At 45.6% G+C, this 13,307-nt stretch overlaps 1 protein-coding gene across 1 annotated transcript; it reads left to right on the top strand.

The window, feature by feature from the left end:
- Positions 1 to 623: 623 nt before the first annotated feature.
- On the top strand, positions 624 to 12,452 carry LOC140208094 (regulator of G-protein signaling 9-binding protein-like). Its single transcript, XM_072276601.1, has 3 exons — positions 624 to 1,101; positions 9,719 to 10,309; positions 11,518 to 12,452. Exons 1-2 carry the CDS (start codon positions 624 to 626, stop codon positions 10,195 to 10,197), a joined length of 957 nt encoding a protein of 318 aa, XP_072132702.1. The 3' UTR covers positions 10,198 to 10,309; positions 11,518 to 12,452.
- Positions 12,453 to 13,307: the final 855 nt, after the last annotated feature.

Here is a 13,307-nt window from a genome sequence, read left to right as displayed (position 1 = left end):
ATATGGCAAAGTTATTTCCCATGGTAGGAGAGTCTAGGACAAGAGGGCACGACTTCAGGATTGAAGGACCTCCATTTAGAACAGAGGTGCGGAGAAATTACTTTAGTCAGAGGGTGGTAAATCTGTGGAATTTGTTGCCACGAGCGGCTGTGGAGCCCAAGTCATTGGGTGCATTTGAGGCAGAGATAGATAGGTTCTTGATTAGCCAGGGCATCAAAGGGTATGGGGAGAAGGCAGGGGAGTGGGGTTAACTGGAAGAATTGGATCAGCCTATGATTGAATGGCGGAGCAGAATCGATGGGCCGAATGGCCTACTTCTGCTCCTATATCTTATGGAGTGGGGAATGCGGACTCGGTGGGGGTTCTGGACCATGAAACTGGGCGTGGGGAGCGTGGACTCTGGGACGGAATATTAACCTAACCTAACGTCAACTTTCTCTCTGATAACGAACACACATCATTGGCTCTCAAACAGACCTCCCCTTCTCCCCTTCACCTCTTCCCGCTGTCTCAGCGCCCCCACCGATCACTGGTAGGCACAACGGGACGTGCCATGCGAGCTCTGAGCGACCGGCGATGCCTTGGCGTTCTCTCCCCACCACACGCGGTAGATAGTTTACGAAATGCCGATTCTGGAAACATGGCCCCAACGGCCTTTGGCTGACGTTGGCTCTGGGTCCTGCTCAGGGAGACGACTCTGCCCGGACCGGCCGGAGCACCGCCCAGTGTGTGTGGGACTGGCAGTGTCCTGGGGCGCCGTGGGTTTCAGGGGCGGGACGGCAGGATTGCAAAGGCGTTTAAAGAGCCTGGTGTGGTGCCCTCATTGTCGCGGACAGACAGACAAGACAATGAGCGGTGCCCGGGCGTCCCTCTGCCCCGCACAGACCCTGCGCTGCCTCCGCTCCTACTTGCGGGCTCAGCTGGCCGAGCCGGGATGGGCGGCCGGGCTACTGGGCGAATGCGGGCGCACGGTGGATGGGCTGGAGGTGCTGAGCGCCGCGCACGGGGCGCTGGTGCGGTGCCTAGGCAGCAGCGCCGACTCGCCCGCTCTCCGCCGGCGGCTCAGGCACACCCGCGGTACAATGAGGCAGCAGAGCGCAGGTGGGTGTCCTGGAGAGTCCGCGGGAGCGGGTGGGTGGGGGTGAGGAGGGCGCAGACCGGTGGCGAGTGTGTGAGGAGAGGAGGCGAAGGAAACCAAAAGGCAGATCCGGGGATATACGTTCATAGTTGAAATGGTTAATAAAGCAAATATCCCCTGCACTTTCTAAGTAGAGGTCTAGATCAAAGGGACCGTGATAAAATACTTGGTGCTGCATATTTTAAAAGGTGCACTAGTGCAGAAAAGATTTTTTACCGAAATGATTTGTACGGCTTTCTACCGTGCTTCTTGCAGCAGAGGTATTGGCTAATGCCTAGTTTCCCCGAAAGTGGCGATACGGGTAGACATGATAGTGAAGATGGTGAACGACAATGCTTGCATTCATGGGACGGGAGGTCGGCTTTGAGGACAGGAGGACGTTACCGCTGTGCAAAATGTTGGCAGGGCCTCAGCTGGAAGATTGCGCGCAATTGTGGTCGCCAAAGATGGCATGAAGCCGGACAGGGTGCAGAAAAGATTCGCCGAGCTGTTGCCGGGACTGGAAGGCAAGGAGGCACTGAAGAGACTTGAGCTTTCCCCCTGACGTTCAGGAGGATGAGATGTGACCTTATGCAGGTTAATAAAATCGTGAGGGGCAGAGACAGGGTGGATAATTGCCGTCTATCTCCCCAAGGTAGCTGAATCCAAAACAAGAGGTATAGATTTAAGAAGTTTAAATGAGAAACATTGAAAGAAGATCTGAGGCAAGTTTTTCACATTGTCGGTGGTGGGTATAGAGAATAAACTGCCAGAGGAAGTGTTTGGCTGATGGAGAGTAGCTGGTTTTGAATGTGGTGATGTGGAACGTCAGGGTTGTGTACCTCCTGAATGACAGCTGCTGTGAGGAGATGGCATGGCCCGGATGGTGAATGTTGCCTTCATGAGGTAGCCCCTGCTGTAGATTCCACCGACGTTGGGGAGGGATGTGCCTGCGATGTACTGGGCAGAGACCACCGCTCTCTGCAGCTCATGTTCCTGTGTGTTTGAATTGTTGTACCAGAACTTAATGAATCCAGTCAGAACACTTTAAACAGTATATCTGTACAAGTTGGAGTGTTCAGTGACAACCTGAACTTTCTTAACCTCCTACGAAAGTAAGAATGCTGGCATGTTTTCCTTGAGAATGTGTCCAGGCACTGGGCCCAGGACAAGTGCCCAGGAATTTAAAGTTCCTAGCTCTTACTGCTCCCGATCTCCTGACTCAGTCAGGTTCTCCCTCCTTCTCTTTCCTGAAGACAAATATCTGCTCTTCAGTTTTATTGATGTTGAGAGAGAAGTTGTTGTTGTGGCACCACTCAGCCAGGAGACCTATCGTACCAACTCACCGTTACCTGTGATTCACCCCACGGCAGTGGTGGCATCGGTGAATTCAGAGATGACTTTGGAGCTGTGCTTAACCACGCAGTCACGAGCACGTACAGAGTACAGCAGGGGGCTAAGCACACACTTGTGAGGTGTGCCTGTGTTCGACTGCAAGGAGGAGATGTTACCAATCCTAACTGACTGACATCGAACAATGAGTAGGTCGAGTATCCAGTTGCAAAGGGAGACCCAAGTCTTGAAGCTTGTTGTTTAGTTTGGAAGGGATGATTGTGGTGACATTAGGACAGGTTTTAAGAGTGGTTTGGCTGTTGGGAGGATTGCCAGGATAGGATTAGATGGAGGCCAGTTTTAGCATTGATGCATAGTGGAACTGGCTAAGTAGAAGTTACTATGGATTCAAGCCTCCTTCCATGCTAATTTCTACCAAAATAACAGCATTAATAGAGAAAAAAACATTGTTTTAATATAAGAAAATGCATTAGAGAAATCATTGGGATGGAAATTTGATAAATCTCCAGGGAATGACTACTTGCATCTAAGGATATTGTGGTTGCTTATCTAAAGTGGGTCATAGAGTCACAGAGTATAGAACAGGCCCTTCGGCCCATCTCATCCATACTGACTGTGTTGCCCAGTGAGCCAGTCTCATCTGCCCATATTTGGTCCTAATCCTCTCCTATCCATTTACTGAGCTGGATGGCCTTTAAATGTTGCTGATGTGCCCACATCAAACACTATTTCTGCCAGCTGATTCCAAATATGCACCACCCTTTGGTTGAAGAAGTTGCCCTTGATGTCTCTCCTAAATGTTTCACCTTTGACTTTAGACCTATACCCTCTTGCTTTCAGCACCCACTTGCTTGGAAAAATACTGTGCTCCTTCGCCCTGTCTGTGCCTCTCATGACCTTGTTAGTTCTATCAGGTCATCCCCTCAATCTCCTGTGCCTCAGGGAATGAAGTCCTAGACTATGCAACCTCTCCTTGTAACTCGGGCCCCCAAGTCCTGGCAACGTTCTGATAAATCCGTTCTGTGCTCTTTCTACTTTGGGAGCTGTGATGAGTGGGTCCCACAGTGCTCAGTGCTGGAGCCCCAGGTCTTCCGCAAACCACATCAATGAAGGATCAGGCACCAAATGTAATATATCCAGGTTTGCTGAAGCTACTATGCACAGGAAGGCTTCAGAGGGATATGGACAGTGGGTAGACAAAGTCATGGGAAGTGGAATATAATGCAATGATGGTTTACACCATCACTAGGTGGCAGGTATGGAAGGTGAGGGAAGTGATTGGTTTGGCATTTATGGAGGTAATTGAGGGTATGGTTTTATAGTGGGTACAGGGTTATAGGTACAGAGATTGCAGTGAGCACAGGCTGACAGGGTTTAGAATGGTTACAGAGTAGACGGCAGTGGTGGATATGGGGTTATGGTGGTGGGGAGAGGAGCATTATGGTGATAGATGAATCCTGGGTTACTGCAGGTCTACCAGTAGTGTTACCTAAATAACAGAGTGCATAATGTCTCAGGCTGAACCTCCCCTCCTTGGGGACTACTGTCGACAATGTTCTCACATGTCTCCTTAGCATGAGAAATGAACAAACTACTATACTGTGCACAGTTTTGGTCACCCTGCTGTTGCAAAGATGTGATTAAACTGGAAATTGAGTACAGAGATTTACAATGTTGTTGCCAGGATTAGAGGCCTTAAGTTACAGGGAGATGTAGTCGAGGCTAGGTCCTTATTCCTTGGAGTGCAGAAGAATGAAGGGTGCCCTTCATTGGATAAAATCATGAGGGGCATAGATAAGGTGGATGTAATAGCCTTTGCCCCACAAAACTAGTCGGCATAGGTTTAGGATGAGAAAGAGAAGATTCAAAAAGCATCTGAGGGGCAACTTTTTCACACAGAGTAGGATGAGTATATGGAACCAGTTGCCAGAGGAGTTGGTTGAGCTAAGTACAATAGTATCATTTAAGAAGCACTTGGGGTTTAGGAGATGCAGATTGAATGCAGGAAATTGGGGTTAGACCGTGACTGGCAATCGCTAGTTGGGTCAAAGTACTTGTATCCATGCCTGATTGCTCCATGGGGTTGTTGGGAGATACTGCCCTCTAAAGGGACGCTCATTTTCTGTGATCCAGATGGAGTAGGGACAGGCCCTGGTATGATAGTTAAATGTCCTCCTGTGACATAAAACTAATCGAAATAAAAATGTGTGCAACTTCATTTTTAATTTAAGTGAGGCGTGCTCATATGACGTACGCAATTCAAGTACTTTAGCATACAACCCGCGATGCATTATGTAATCAACAAGGAATGTTTAAACACATAATATATTTACACCCACACGTACTATGGATGTCATATATTATAAGTACAATAGTATATATACATAATATCTATAGCATAGTAAATTTTAAATTGTCTCATTCATTAATTGCTGTGGAGTTGACTCTGGGACTGCAGGAAGTCGTTCGGACAGCTTTGGACACTTCTGGATGCACTGGGCATTCACTTTCATCACTCTTAACATGTTACATTACTGCACCTATACCATACGGGGAGGCATCACTGATGAGCTTCAGTGACGATGTGGATCATAATGTGTGAGTACAGTGTCTGACCTCACCATTTCCTTTACTTTTTTTGAAAGCCACCCCACACTGATTTGACCATTGCCATTTCTTCCCGATCTGCAGTTATGTGTTCAAGGGGTAGAGCACAGTAGCCAGGTTTGTTAGGAACCTGTTATAGTAATTGACAAATCCTAAAAAGGACTGCAACCGTGACATGTTCTTTGGTCTTGGATTATCGAGCACTGCTTGAATTTTCTCAATACACTTGTGTAATCCTTATACCTCAATGGATGACCACAGTAGGTGATGCTTGGTTTAAGGAATTCACCCTTGTTACACCATGCTCTGAACCCATAATCTAATCTTTTTAGCACTGTCTTGAGATTCTGGCAATGTTTCTTGTCATTCATAAAGCCTTGTGTGAGTGCTTATGGTGAGAAACACTTTGGACTCTTCTTCCATCCAAAGTGCCCTCAGTGAACGCCACTTTGCTGAAGTGTTTTCCTCCAGAAAGATTTGCAAAGATATCCTCTACCCTGGGCAGAGGGTATTGATCTACTTCCAAGACTGGGTTGATGTTGACCTGCACTGTATTGCAGGGTATAGGGCATTCAAATGGTGGATGGTCCTCCAATCAAGTTGTAGTTGTCTCAACCATTTACAAGGACAATGCTGGCCCACCTGCTTTTACCACAACAAGTCCAATGTGGCTTATTGGTTGTTGTGTTTCACTGTTACCAATGTCATTCCCACAGGAATTGTCGTTTCTCCAGTATAAAACTGGGGCCTTTCTACCTCTGATCCCCCAATGAGGATTGGTTCAAGGACCCCTTGTTTGAAGGCATGGTAGTGCCTTTACTTCTTTAGGAGTCTGGGAAGATTTGGTGTGACATCTAAAAGGTTGACAAACTTCTACAGATGTGTGGTGGAGAGTATATTGACTGGAAGCATCACAGCCTGGTAGGGGAAAAACCAATTCCTTTGAATGGAAAACCCTACAAAAAGTAGTGGTGTCGCCCAGTCCATCACGGGTAAAGCCCTCTCCACCACTGAGCACATCTACATGGAGCATTGTTGCAGGAAAGCAGCATCCCACCACCCAGGTCATGCTCACTTCCCACTGCTGCCATCAGGAAGAAGGTACAGGAGCCTCAGGACTCTCACCTCCATGTTCAGGAACAGTTATTACCCTTCAGCCATCAGGCTTTTGAACCAAAGGGGATAACTTCACTCAACTTCACTTGACCCACCACTGAAATGTTCCCACAACCAATGGATTCATTTTCAAGGACTGTTCATCTCATGTTCTTGATATTTATTGGTGATTTATTTATTATTATTATTACTTATTTCTTTTTGAATTTACAGTTTGTTGTCTTTTGCTCACTGGTTGTACACCCAGTTGGTACATAGAAACATAGAAAATAGGTGTAGGAGTAGGCCATTCGGCCCTTTGAGCCTGCACCGCCATTTATTATGATCATGGCTGACCATCCAACTCAGAACCCTGCACCAGCCTTCCCTCCATACCTCCTGATCCCCGTAGCCACAAGGGCCAAATCTAACTCCTCTTAAACATAGCCAATGAACTGGCCTCAACTGTTTCCTGTGGCAGAGAATTCCACAGATTCACCACTCTATGTGTGAAGAAGTTTTTCCTAATCTCAGTCCTAAAAGGCTTCCCCTTTATCCTCAAACTGTGACCCCTCGTTCTGGACTTCCCCAACATCAGGAACAATCTTCCTGCATCTAGCCTGTCCAATCCCTTTAGGATTTTATACGTTTCAATCAGATCCCCCCTCAATCTTCTAAATTCCAACGAGTACAAGCCTAGTTCATCCAGTCTTTCTTCATATGAAAGTCCTGCCATCCCAGGAATCAATCTGGTGAACCTTCTTTGTACTCCCTCTATGGCAAGGATGTCTTTCCTCAGATTAGGGGACCAAAACTGCACACAAAACTCCAGGTGTGGTCTCACCAAGGCCTTGTACAACTGCAGTAGTACCTCCCTGCTCCTGTACTCGAATCCTCTCACTATAAATGCCAGCATACCATTTGCCTTTTTCACCGCCTGCTGAACCTGCATGCCCACTTTCAATGACTGGTGTATAATGACACCCAGGTCTCGTTGCACCTCCCCTTTTCCTAATCGGCCACCATTCAGATAATAATCTGTTTTCCTATTTTTTCCACCAAAGTGGATAACTTCACATTTATCCACATTAAATTGCATCTGCCATGAATTTGCCCACTCACCCAACCTATCCAAGTCACCCTGCATCCTCTTAGCATCCTCCTCACAGCTAACACTGCCGCCCAGCTTCGTGTCATCCGCAAACTTGGAGATGCTGCATTTAATTCCCTCATCCAAGTCATTAATATATATTGTAAACAACTGGGGTCCCAGCACTGAGCCTTGCGGTACCCCACTAGTCACTGCCTGCCATTCTGAAAAGGTCCTGTTTATTCCCACTCTTTGCTTCCTGTCCGCTAACCAATTCTCTATCCACATCAATACCTTACCCCCAATACCGTGTGCTTTAAGTTTGCACACTAATCTCCTGTGTGGGACCTTGTCAAAAGCCTTTTGAAAATCCAAATATACCACATCCACTGGTTCTCCCCTATCCACTCTACTAGTTACATCCTCAAAAAATTCTATGAGATTCGTCAGACATGATTTTCCTTTCACAAACCCATGCTGACTTTGTCCGATGATTTCACCGCTTTCCAAATGTGCTGTTATCACATCTTTGATAACTGACTCCGGCAGTTTCCCCACCACTGACGTTAGGCTAACCGGTCTATAATTCCCCGGTTTCTCTCTCCCTCCTTTTTTAAAAAGTGGGGTTACATTAACCACCCTCCAATCCTCAGGAACTAGTCCAGAATCTAACGAGTTTTGAAAAATTATCACTAATGCATCCACTATTTCTTGGGCCACTTCCTTAAGCACTCTGGGATGCAGACCATCTGGCCCTGGGGATTTATCTGCCTTTAATCCCTTCAATTTACCTAACACCACTTCCCTACTAACATGTATTTCGCTCAGTACCTCCATCTCACTGGACCCTCTGTCCCCTACTATTTCTGGAAGATTATTTATGTCCTCCTTAGTGAAGACAGAACCAAAGTAATTATTCAATTGGTCTGCCATGTCCTTGCTCCCCATAATCAATTCACCTGTTTCTGTCTGTAGGGAACCTACATTTGTCTTTACCAGTCTTTTCCTTTTTACATATCTATAAAAGCTTTTACAGTCAGTTCTTATGTTCCCTGCCAGTTTTCTCTCATAATCTTTTTTCCCCTTCCTAATTAAGCCCTTTGTCCTCCTCTGTTGAACTCTGAATTTCTCCCAGTCCTCAGGTGAGCCACTTTTTCTGGCTAATTTGTATGCTTCTTCTTTGGAATTGATACTATCCCTAATTTCTCTTGTCAGCCACGGGTGCACTACCTTCCCTGATTTATTCTTTTGCCAAACTGGGATGAACAATTGTTGTAGTTCATCCATGCAATCTTTAAATGCTTGCCATTGCATATCCACCGTCAATCCTTTAAGTGTCATTTGCCAGTCTATCTTAGCTAATTCACGTCTCATACCTTCAAAATTACCCCTCTTTAAGTTCAGAACCTTTGTTTCTGAATTAACTATGTCACTCTCCATCTTAATGAAGAATTCCACCATATTATGGTCACTCTTACCCAAGGGGCCTCTCACGACAAGATTGCTAATCAACCCTTCCTCATTGCTCAAAACCCAGTCTAGAATAGCCTGCTTTCTAGTTGGTTCCTCGACATGTTGATTCAAAAAACCATCCACATACATTCCAAGAAATCCTCTTCCTCAGCACCTTTACCATTTGGTTCACCCAATCTACATGTAGATTGAAGTCACCCATTATGACTGCTGTTCCTTTATTGCACACATTTCTAATTTCCTTTCATTGATTCTATTATGGTCATTGGATTTATTAACTATTTCTGCAAGAAAATGAATCTCAGGGTTGTATGGTGACAGATATGTAGTTTGATTTATTATTTAATTTACTTCAAGATATAGTTCAATTTGCTCAGCATACATATTCCAGTTATCTCTTATACAATTGAATGCTTTCCAATATAGGTAACCATTTCTGCTTTTCTTTATTTATGATTATTATCACCTGGTACTCATTGTTTATGAACCCGTGAAATGGTCCATTTTCTGCCTTTTTTTTAACATGAACGTCTTTCGCCTCTTGCAAAGATTTAAAAAAATGTGCTGTGATTTTTCTTTAATAACCTGGACTACATAGGTAGTCGTCTTGGATTCATTTAAAACTTCCTCATCACCATTGTTATGATTTGTAACTCCAAAAGATAAGACTAATCAAAATAAAATAATGAGTCTAACTTCATTTTTACTTTAAATGAGGAATGCACCTATGGCATGGTGGTGTGATGACGTGTGCCATTCACATAGTTTTATATATAATCTGCAATGAATTATGTAAATAACAAAGAACGCTTAATCAAACAATATATTTAAATATTTCTCAAATATTACTGATGTATTAAATACACAACATCCCCTGCTGCCCTGAGTGTCGTCCCAAACACCTAACCCCACTCCAGGACATTGGTAAGGATCAGTTGATAATCAAACTGTCTGTTTTCTATGTCCCCCCGCTTCCCCAACAGCAACCGGAGTGAAGCTGCTGCTGCTGCTGAGCAGGAGGCAGAGCCTGGAACCTCAGGACCAGGAGCAGCTGGAACACTGGTGGCTGCGCTTTGCCTTCTGCATGCAGCTGTTCCAGCGGGATCTCGGCCTGCTGCTGCGCCTCGGCCAGCTGTTCCCGCTCGACCTTCACAGCACCCACTTGATAAACACGGGGATGACCTGCGAGCCCGTGGAGCCCAGCAGCGAGCAGGGTGTTGGCGAGGAGGCGGAGTGTGCGGAGCCCAGCCTGGAGGCGCAGATCGCTGAGATCGCGACAACGCTGTGTGAGGTGGAGACCAAAGTGCAGGCCCCCGACTGGAGCGCCAAGGCAACAGCCGAGGCCTGGGCTGAAGCAAGCTATGGAGACGAATGCCACATTGACTCACCGGACATGCTGACCGAAGAGGAGGCGCAGCAGATCGGTGACCGCGACACAGCGGACTGCTGCACCATTACATAGACGCACCATTGCAGAGATGCATAACTGTGTTAGCCAGGAAACCGCACATTACCAGCCATTCTCTCAATTTCCAGAAGGGTACAAGCCAGCTGGAAGTAGTCCTGCCTCTAAGGTGGGTATTCACTCCACATATTCTTTATTTACCATTGCCTGTTTTAGCCCACAGAACAATCTCATTCCTTCACCATAATTTTCCTCTAACCTATTACCTAGGCATTTGACTAGCGACCTGAAGGTCGTGAGTTTGAGCCCCAGCCGAGGCAGCATGTTGTGTCCTTGAGCAAGGCACTTAACCACACAGTGCTCTGCGACAACACTGGTGCCAAGCTGTATCGGCCCTTGCCCTTCCCTTGGACAACATTGGTGTCGTGGAGAGGGGAGACTTGCAGCATGGGCAACTGCTGGTCTTCCATACAACCTTGCCCAGGCCTGCGCCCTGGAGAGTGAAGACTTTCCAGGTGCAGATCCATGGTCTCGCAAGACTAATGGATGCCTTCAACCTATTATTGATGTTGAGACCAAGGCACATGGATGGAAGAAAAATGGAGGTTTATGGGCAATGTAGAGTTAGATTGATCCTAGAATAGGTTTAAAAGTTGCCTGAACTTCATGGGCGGAAGGATCTGTACTGTGCTCTCTATGTTGTATTGTACCCACGTGCTCATCAGTTCCTCCAGATTCTAACACTGACCGACACACTGGGGACAATCTGCAGCAGCCAATAAACCTGCCAACTGGAGCACCTGGGGTAAATGCACACACGTAGTCACAGAGAATGTGCAGACTCCACGCAGACAGCACTGGAGGCCAGTGCTAGCCTTGGTCATAGGGGCTGTGTGGCCGCATCAGGGAACCCAGAAGTCTCAGCTGACACCGAAGGTCAATATGTAGACTTCACATCAGGAGTCCTTCAGGACAGGCTAAACCCGAGGCCCCAGCCGCACTTGAGTGGGTGCAAAATATTACAAGATATTATTCTGGGAAAAAATGGCAACGCTTAAGTCTATGAAGGTTTATGGTGTCAATGCAAACGTGAATTGGTTCACCAACTGTTCTATTAGATCAAGCTTCCCGTGTGCAAACTGGTGTTGGATTAGGGTCTAATTTGTCTTTATTTTGTAGTTTAATTTCCTTTATGCCTACACATATATTTATATAATCACATGTTTGTAAATGTTCAGTGGATTTTCAGTAATTTGTAGTATAGCTAGTTCTATATTTGTTGTAGTTTCTCTGCAGTGGACAATATCAAAATTTCAAAGTGCATTTATTATCATAGTATATTTTCAGTATACAACCCTGCGATTCATCTTCCCACAGAAGGCACCTCCAGATCCAACACTCGCTGCACAGTTTCATCAACAACTCGATCACCTGGGCAGGCTGTGAGAAATCCAGGTCTTTCTCTGCCAACGGGCACTGAGTGGATGGATCTGATGATGTCTGTGAGCAAGTCTATGATTTAACATCAACCTGTCTACTCCAGAAGGGCTGCCCTGTAATTCTATATTGCAAGACCAATAACTCAAGAAAATAACCAGAGTTCAAGAGATTCACGCAGAGTTCCATCTCATTATTTCAGTGCTCAATTAGACTTATAGAAAGGGAAAATGTTCAAGGTGAGCTTGTCCAACTGCAAGCAAAATACCCAAGGCACAACAAAGAGTGATGGGTGTTTGGAACACCCTGCCTGGGGTGGTGGTTGAGCCTGATCCATCAGGCACACGTTTTTAGAAAAATGCAGGGCTAAGTGGAGGTGAAGTGTTAGATTGATCTTGGAGTAGGTTAAAATGTCGACATAACATCATGGGCTGAAGGGCCTGTCCTGTGCTGTAATGTTCTATGTTTCGTAGTGCTGACAAAACAACATTAACTCTTTGGGGTATTTAATGTCTTCCTGAACTTGTATTGGTGTTAACTGAGTCCTCATTGCTGTACATCCACTCCATACCAATTATCCTGTTGGGACGTGGAGCCTACTTTCAGCATTGCATTCGGACTACCGACCTACTGCCCTCCGCTGTGCCTCTTGTCTTGTTTATTATTTATTGTAATGCCTGCACTGTTCTGTGTACTTTATGCAGTCCTGGGTAGGTCTGTAGTCTAGTGTAGTTTTTGTGTTCTTTTACATAGTTCAGTGTAGTTTTTATATTGTTTTATGTAGCACCACGGTCCTGAAAAACGTTGTCTTGTTTTTACTGTGTACTGTACCAGCAGTTATGGTCGAAATGACAATAAAAAGAGACTTGACTTGACTTGACTGGATGTGGATTGAAAAGCCTGAAAGGTGGACCGGGCATTTTCAGCACCAATGTTGAAAGGGATTTGCAGGAATGGGAGAATGCTGCTGATTAAAGGCAGGGAGAGACAGTGAGCCAGATGCCCAAACTGTCAGAAGCTATAACAGTGCCTGATTGCCTGCTCATATATTGAAATGTGATGGGTGTAGGATGGGACTAACCAACTTAGCCCAATATATGGGATGTCCTGGCTAATGGCTAATACAGGACAGTTGGCAACCCTGGGGGGAGGGGGGGGTGCGCTGTTAATCACGACTGGAATATAGGTGATAAGTCAACTATAAGACACTTATAAGTGGCTAATACACTCAATTTCGTTTCTAAAAGGGTTTATCTAATGAATTTAATATTAAATACACAGCGCATATTTTCCTCGCATGAATATAGTGATAAGTCAATTATAAGTCAATAGCATCATAACAGTTTAAGTAACATTTTTTTATATTAAACACACAGCACATATTTTCCTCATATGAACATATAAAATCATTGCAACACACCAATATCGGTGAATCAGTGGGAGCCCTGGGCTTGCTTTCCTGCAACAAGACGGTCCTATGGAGGGGCGATGAGAGACAGCAATACTCGAACAGGGTTCCTTGTGTCCAGTCTATTCTGCAATTTTGTTTTCGTTGCATTCATTGCAGAAAAGCCCGCTTTGCAGAGATATGTTGGAAATGGAAGCAACGTTTTCAGTGCTTTCGTGGCTATCGCAGGATATTTAGCCTTGACTTTGATCCAGAATACCGGCAGAGATGTTATGTCAAACATACTTTTCAGCCCGTTGTCATTTGCAAGTTCGAGGATTTG

Source organism: Mobula birostris, chromosome 2 (assembly GCF_030028105.1).
Source record: "Mobula birostris isolate sMobBir1 chromosome 2, sMobBir1.hap1, whole genome shotgun sequence".
Lineage (NCBI taxonomy): Eukaryota > Metazoa > Chordata > Chondrichthyes > Myliobatiformes > Myliobatidae > Mobula > Mobula birostris.
The sequence above is the reverse complement of the archived record's forward strand: the minus strand, read 5'-3'. Positions and strand labels throughout refer to the sequence as shown.